Raw genomic sequence first — 8,331 nt, forward strand, 5'->3', positions numbered from 1 at the left:
GGGAATTGAACTCAGGACCTTTGGAAGAGCAGGCAATGCTCTTAACCACTGAGCCATCTCTCCAGCCCCAAATAACAATATTCTTATAGATTGTTAAGGCTAATGTAATAGCAAGTCAAGGGTCTAGCACATAGTAGGAACTCAGTAAACGAGTTTTCTTCCCCCATTTTCTTATCCTCAGTTTTGTGAGGGGGATCCAGGTGAGAATTGCTATGTCATGGCTGCCTTCTCTATGAAATGGCATTGGCTATCTTTGATCTTTCTCCTCGGATTCTTGCAGAGCAAAAAACATGCCAACAAAGTGAAGAGCTACCTAGCAATCCATGGAATGGAGACACTAAAAGGGGACATGAAGAGGTTAGACTCAGATCAGGTAATACAGCTGCCTTGTGGAAATTGCTTGCTTCCCCAGCAGGTTGGTGTGGTGTGAGCGCAGACTTTGATTCAGCCTGACTTGGCTGCAGTCTCAACCCTGTTGTCTAACTTGGGCAAGTCTTATAACTCTGAGCCTTGACTTCTTCCTCTGTTAAAAACAACAGTACTTCCAAGCACAGTGGTGTGTATAAGTGACCAAGCACTTGGAGGTGGAATCAGGAAGATCAGTAGTTCAAGGTTATATTCCTCTGCATAGCAAGTTTGAGGCCAGCTTGGGCTGCAATGAGAGACTGTCTCAAAACAAGCAAAAAAATTATTACAGCTGCCTTTCAGAATTTTTCTTAAGTTGAGAAAAGACTTCTAAAACACCACCAGACCCCAGACCTGCCCTACAGTAGCAGTTCAGCAAAGGGAGCCATTCATTGCTTTCCCACCTGGAGGGTTACCGAAACAGTACAAGAGAGGAAGTAGAGGGATGTTCATTTTCTTGAGCTGTAGGGGAAACAAGCTTTAGCATTTGGCCTGGGCAATATACCTCCTCCAATTATGAAGCAATTGCATTTATTTCCTATTTCATAGTTACTATAAGAATTATTCTGAGACAAACTCTTAATTCCTTGAGTGTGCTGTGACTTCCAGAGTGTAGAAGTTGTACACATTATGGGCCGGAAGTCAGTGCACACGGCTCTAACTCACTAGAGCCTTGAGCAAGTCACCTCACCTCCCTGAGTTCACTCGTGAAGTGGAGGTGGTCTGGAGTTGGTCTGGCCTCCTTAGTGTTGTGAGGTAGAGTTTCGTCCCCAGTAAATGCTTGATAAACAAGGGTTAATTTCCAGACCACCTTCCTGCTGCAGTGGCCGGTGGTTTAAAGGGGCCTTGCTTCCCTCTAAAAATCATCTTCTAGTTGCCCTCATGGCTGAGATCCAGATAGGAAAGATCATTTCACCTCTCTGTACTTCAGTTCTTCAGATGAGATCACAGTACCCATCACCAGCTAGGAATTACTAATCCCAAGATGTCTTCAGTGAGAAGGTTGAGAAATGTTAAAGAAATAGCTTATTGAGAAGACAGACTTTTCAGGAAGATTAAAATACACTTCCTAGCATAACCATAGCAACAGATGGAATCTGGTGGTGTACTTGTTCTAAGAGCCCTGGATATGTACTGTGTGCTCTACACAGCAGGGTCCAAGGATAGGTAGCAAAGAGAAGTCAAGGTGTCCACAGCCAGCATTGCACTTGAGCTCATATCAGAGCCTCCTAAGCTGTTCTGTCTGTGTAGGTGACAGAGGGTGTGTTAGAAATCTGATAGACTTGGAGTACAGGTGAGGAGCAAAGTTAATTCTTCCTGCATATGCGTACAAGGTTAATTCTTCCTGCGTATGCGTACAAGGGGGCTTGGGCATTGGATGGCGGATAGCAGACCTACTGCCCGGCAGGAGGGTGGAGGAATAACCCAAGCAAAGCAAAAAAGTAACAGAATAAAATGGAAGTTATGCACAGTCCAGCCATGAAACAGCTGGAGAAGACTGCTCCAGGCATGTTGGGGTTAGCGTGTGCAGGGGTCTTAATGTGCGCCAGCCACGGGCAGGGGAACCATTGAAGGTTTTCTGGATGCGCAATGGCATGATCAGACTGTGTTCTCTCTCCCAACCAGAAGAGCAGCAGAAGCAAAGACAAGAACCACTGCTGCCCCATCTGTAACATGACCTTTTCCTCCCCTGTTGTGGCACAGTCGCACTACCTGGGGAAGACCCACGCAAAGAACTTAAAGCTGAAGCAGCAGTCCACTAAGGGGGCAGGTACTGGCTTTCTGAGTAGTGCTTTTGGGACCCCTCCCGTCCTCGGAGCACCAATGCCAGGTGCTTCCAGAATGCTCACTGGGGCCTCAGACTTGGAGAAGTTGCTTTTAAGAGCCCTGAAAGTTCCACCTAAGAGTTGGGGATGTAAGTCAGTTGGTACAATACTTCCCTAATGTGCATAAAGGCTCGGCTTTCATTCCCAGCCTTACATAACCAGATGTAATCTCAGCACTCAGGAGGTGGAGGCAGGAAAATTAGTAAGTCTAAGGTCATCCTCAGCTGCCATAGGGACTTTAAGGCCAACCTGAGCTACATGAGACCTGGCTTCATTGAAATTTGGCCTCAGACTTGCTTTACTTCACTTCCCCCTTGTGGTCTGCCACATTTTCTATAGAAGCTCCTTAGCCAAGGCTTGTCCTGACCAATGACTGTAACTCAGAGAGCGGAAGGCCGACACACACCGTGAGCATTCTTGCTTGCCTCTTCCTCCCACCACCCACGTGCTCTTACTACTAAATGTTGCTAGTTGACAGCTAATTCCCTGTCTTTCTCATGGGCTCAGGTTATGCCTGGCTCACTTGGACCTACAAAGGCTGCCTGTTCTAAAGGTGCTGGCTAGGCTTCAAAGCAGCGCACTCTAGTGTTGCCCAGCAAGCTGTTTGCAGCTGCCATGAACCCACTTCCCAGCACTAACTTCACAGTTGCCTCCTTTGTCCTGCCACCATTGGCCCAACCTTCACTTTCATCTTGAGTCCTGGGATTCTTAACCTAGGCTAACTGCAGTTAGTCAGAAGTGGGAGATCTTTGATTTCTGGGATGTGTGTGTATGTGTGTGTGTGTTCTCTGTGTTGGACCAAGACCACACTATTGATAGAACTTTTGATTCTTTTTGTTTTACTGCATTAATGAAACAAAACAATTGTGCTTTAGAAGGTTTTGAAGATGGGATAGAAAAATCTACTCATAATTATACCCTCTATTTATTCCCAAATCACACCTACAGTGTGAAACAATAGCACATAGACTCTGAAGTCAGAACAGCACAGGCTTCAGTCCTGGCGCTTTCACTTGCCATCTGTGCCTGTGCAGTATCAGTGCCACCTGCTTTGAAGCTTGTGAGGGTAATTTCCAAACCACTGGGCAGCCAGGTGTGATGGCACACCTCAGATCCCAGCACTTGGGAAGTGTGGGCAGGAAGATCAGGAGTTCAGTGCCATCCTTGCCTAAGTTTGAGACCAGCCTGTCCTATATGGCACCCAAAAAATAAATAAGAGGCAAACACCACATCCTCCCCCACCCCCAAGAAAAATCTAGGATACAGCAGATTCTCACTAATAACAGCTATTGTCATTATTGTTGTCACCATTAAAAAGCCAGAGTGAAATCCCCTCATAAAATGCACTTACTGATCCGGAAGCCACTATCTCGAGCAATGATTCTCAGTCTCCCTAATGCTGTGACCCTTTAATACAGTTTCTCATATCGTGGTGATCCCCATCCTAAATTTTTTTTGTTACTGCTTCATAACTAATTTTGCTCCTGTTATTAATCATAATGTAAATATCTGTGTTTTCCAATGGTCTTTGGTGACCCCTGTGAAAAGGTCGGTCTTTCAACCCCCAAAGGGGTTGAGACACACTGATCTAGAGTGTGCCATTGACCTTGCTTGTGGCTGATTTGTTAACTTAGATGAAGACTAATTGAGTTTTGTCTGTGAAGTGAGGGCTGGTAACAACAGCACCACGATGTTTAAGCATTGGGCTGAGGAAAATTGTCTTAAGAACTGAATTCATAATGTCATAGACTTCACATCCCACAGATGAGAAAATTCTGTGGAAAGAGCCTTACCGATACTTCTGCGCAGTAGTGACTTTGCACACTCTGTGTGTTGCATCAACCATTTGTGTTCCCCTGGTACTTTTCATTCAGCCTCATAGTTTAAGCATATGTTCATATTACTTCATGAGTTTATTGTAACTTTATTCCTGAAATTAAACATTTGTCTATACAGATAAATTGGAAGGAATTTCCATAGTTTTACCATTCAGAGTGTTAGCCTTTTAGAGTACTGTTGCTCTTATGATCTTGTGCACTGTGTGTATGCGTATATCTGCTTGTATTCTATTTGTTTTATGTTCATCCAAGTTGACTCCATGTATATGTGCTTATAAACATAGAATACCTAATTTTCTGTTTGTTAAAATGATGCACATACATGAATAATTCCGTTCAATATGCAAAATGTTCAAAGAAGCAAGTAAAATGCCACCCAACTCCTACTTCTAGGAAAGCACTGTTAACAGTGGTTCATGCTTAGAATCTTTGTACTTGAGAAGCTGAGACAGGAGGATTGCTGAGTTTAAGACCATCCTGGGCTACAAGTAAGTTCTAGGCCAACCTGAGTTATAGAGTGAGACCCTGACTCAAAAGAATAAGCAAACAAATATGCTGCATGACATGCTATCATGTATGCATGTGTGTGTACATGTAGGTGACATTTTTAAATGCCAGTGTATTTATATAGATTACACAAAAAACTTTTAGCATTGACATGACCATATTGTCATGACAATATGGTCCTTTTATATTAATTCATTTAGTATAACACTTCCTGTTAGATGATAGAGAGATGACTCAGCAGTTAAGAGTGGTTCTAGCAGGGCAGTGGTGGCGCACACCTTTAATCCCAGCACTTGGGAGGCAGAGGCAGGCAGATCTCTGTGAGTTCAAGGGTTCGAGGTCAGCCTGGTCTACAAGAGCCAGTTCAGGACAGTCCTCAAAGCTACAGAGAAACCCTGTCTCAAACCCACCCACCCAGAAAAAAAGAGTGTACTCTACTCTTACAGAGGAACCAAGTTAGATTCCCAGCACCCATGTGGGGTGACTCAAAATCCTGGTAACTCCAGCTCCAGGGGGCTCCATCACCTCTAGCTTTCATGGGTACTGCTCTATGTGCGCTTACCACACAGGCACATGCAATTAAAGGTTTGGATTGAGCCGGGCGGTGGTGGCGCACACCTTTAATCCCAGCACTTGGGAGGCAGAGGCAGGCGGATCTCTGTGAGTTCGAGACCAGGCTGGTCTATAAGAGCTAGTTCCAGGACAGGCTCAAAACCACAGAGAAACCATGTCTCCAAAAACCTAAATAAATAGATAAATAAATAAATAAATAAATAAATAAAATAAAATAAAATAAAGTCTTGGATTAAAAAGAAAAAAAATTCCCCCAGATTATTGCAAACTTTTTGTAGGTGTTTTTAACAATCATGCAAACTACTTGATGGCTCTTCTAGTGTTGAGTCCTTACATTTCCTTCCGCTTTTCCTGTGTTATAAAAACATAGCAGACATCCCTGGAAAACACTCTGCATGTTTCCCATATTTCTCTAGAGCAGCGCTCACTTTTGCTGGCGCTGATGTCCATTAAATAGCTCCTCTAACTCTGCAACGCACTGCACTACTTCCCTCCAGTAGGAGTTTTTGACAATATCTATTTTTGTGTATATGGATGTTTTGCGTGCCTGTATGTCTGTGCACCGTGTGCATGTAGTGCCCACAGAAGAAGGCATCAGACCTCTAGGACTGGAGTTGCAAGTAGATGAGAGCCACCATATGGGTGCTGGTACTACCATTGCGGGGCCAGGTCCTGTGAAAGAGCAGTCAGTACTCTTAACCACTGAACCTTCTCTCTAGCCCCATCCTCTAGTATGTTTTGAATAACCTTGGACCATCAAGGATTGTGCTTGCCACACAATCCTGGGTGTCTGAGTCTGACTCTCAGACCCTATGTGGAAGTGAAGAGAGCGAACGGAATCACAGAGTTGTCCTCTGACCCCCACACGTGTCCTCTGGCATGCACACCTCTGAGCACACAAACATGTATACACATAGCGTCCACTTTGAAAAGGCCATCTATATGAGAGGATCATATATATGTCCATAGCAGACTCAGATTAGCTGGTTTCTTTTTTTAAGAAAAGATTCATTTCCGTTGTTTTTTAGATTTATTTGTTATGTATACGGTGTTATGCTTGTATGTATTACTGCATGCCAAAAGAAGGCACCAGATCTCCTTATAGACAGTTGGGAATCACCCTGTGGTTGCTAGGAATTGAATTTAGGACCTCTGGAAGAGCAAGCAGTGCTCTTAACCACTGAGCCATCTCTCCAGCCCTCATTTCTATTTTGTAAAGTTTGTGTGTATGTGTATACATGTGTGTATATGTTTGTACACTTGCCTGCATAGGCCAGAACAATTGGATAAAGGCTTTGTGAGCCACCTGACAAGGATGCTGTGAACTGAACTCAGATTCTCTGGAAGAATAGTAGTCATTCTTAGCCACTGAACCTGCTCTTCAGCCCCTGACAGATTGAATTCCTAGCGCAGAGTCAGGAATATTTTCTAAGGATGCCTGCATCAGTGTTAACCCTCAGATCTACTTGCTGTACACTTGAGTCTGGGGTAGAGCAACAGTTCCAGGGTCACACAGTTCAGGGTTCTCTCACTGACTTGGTCATCTTGAGAAAGTAATTTTTTTTTTGTTGGCTTTTTCGAGACAGGGTTTCTCCGTAGCTTTTGGTTCCTGTCCTGGAGCTAGCTCTTGTAGACCAGGCTGGCCTCGAACTCACAGAGATCCGCCTGCCTCTGCCTCCCGCTCCCAAGTGCTGGGATTAAAGGCGTGCGCCACCACCGCCCGGCTTGAGAAAGTAATTTTTACTGTCTAAACTTCAATCTTCTCTGTAATATGGCAAAATGGTGCCTACTTCATTGGAGTACTTCTGAGAACAAAAGGAAAATGTGTATACAAAGTATATAAATGTTACTGCCACCATTTCTTCTCCCTCACATTGCCTAAATTCATTGTAATCTGATAGGCATCTCTGTCAGGTGTGGTGGCGCACTCCAGTCCTAGCCTGGTTTACATCTAGCCAGAGAGCTATAGAGCTACATAGCAGGGCCCTTTCCCAAAGGTAGGTAGGTAGATAGATAGATAGATAGATAGATAGATAGATAGATAGATAGATAGATAGATAGATAGATATTAAAAGCAGTTCCTAATCTGGTTGCCTGGCTCTATATGGTCTCAGAGCTTGAATGTCTACTTCAGCTCTGTAGCTGAGGTATTGTATTTTGAGGATGGGAATGAAAATTTTACATTTCTTATCCTACTCACTTTGAAATTCCAAGACATTCTGAGGACTAGAGAGACTGAAAGTATGTTTCCTTGGTCTGTTCCAGTTAGGCAGCAATATTCCAAGTTCAGAGCCTCTTCAGAGTGTGAGAACATCAGGGCTCATATTCCTAAAGCTGGCAGACAAGTCAGTTGTTCATTGCATTTGATCAGATCCTGGCAGCTTCCCCAATTGAGAGGCATTTATGGTATGAGCCTCACAGGCAGTGCTCCATTCCCAGGTGTGATGGGTCATGCTGCTTCTTCCACTTCAAGCATACTCAAAAGCCTGGCACCTTCTGGATTGTTTTTTCATTGTTTCTGTTTGAACTCTCTCACCACAGCTCTGTCGAAACACCTTACAAATCCTTTCCTTGTGGCCTCCACCTTAGCCTTGCACCAGAATAGAGAGATGTTAGACCCAGACAAGTTCTGCAGCCTCTGCCATTCAACCTTCAACAACCCTGTCATGGCTCAACAACATTATATGGGCAAGAAACACAGGAAGCAGGAGACTAAGCTCAGACTCATGGCGCACTATGGGCGACTGGCAGACCCTGCTGTCTCTGACTTACCAGGTGAGAGAGCCCGGCTCATACACAGAGCTGGACCAGGGACTGAGCATTGGAGCTCCCTGGATGACCCAAGTGTGTGTTGCTTCCTGCCTCTTCTAAAGCAGGGTTTGCAAACACAGAAGGTAATCAGGAAGCCAGGCTTGGTGTGTACTCCAACACTTAGGAGAACGAATCAAGGGTGTCCTGGGGTACATCGTGGGAACCTGTCTTTAGGGGATGTAGGGGAGCAAGCAGGAAATTCAGTAAGCTCCAAAGATAACCACAGTCAGAGTGTATAACACTCTGAGTTCTACTGGTGTTGCTGGTTTTTGATTTTTTTTTATAAATATTTATTTATTATGTATACAACATTCTGTCTGTGTGTATGTCTGCAGGCCAGAAGAGGGCACCAGACTTCATTACAGATGGTT

At 44.3% G+C, this 8,331-nt stretch overlaps 1 protein-coding gene across 2 annotated transcripts in view; it reads left to right on the forward strand.

The window, feature by feature from the left end:
- Positions 1 to 8,331, forward strand: part of Znf346 (zinc finger protein 346) — a 22,976-nt gene that overhangs the window by 7,466 nt on the left and 7,179 nt on the right. The window contains exons 3-5 of one of the 2 annotated variants that reach the window (XM_005355226.3): positions 281 to 373; positions 2,032 to 2,176; positions 7,691 to 7,924. In XM_005355226.3, coding sequence (XP_005355283.1) covers positions 281 to 373; positions 2,032 to 2,176; positions 7,691 to 7,924 — 472 coding nt within the window. The remainder of the gene's footprint in view (positions 1 to 280; positions 374 to 2,031; positions 2,177 to 7,690; positions 7,925 to 8,331) is intronic. The other variant, XM_005355227.3, reaches the window with a different exon arrangement.

Source organism: Microtus ochrogaster, chromosome 16, assembly GCF_000317375.1.
Source record: "Microtus ochrogaster isolate Prairie Vole_2 chromosome 16, MicOch1.0, whole genome shotgun sequence".
Taxonomy (NCBI): domain Eukaryota; kingdom Metazoa; phylum Chordata; class Mammalia; order Rodentia; family Cricetidae; genus Microtus; species Microtus ochrogaster.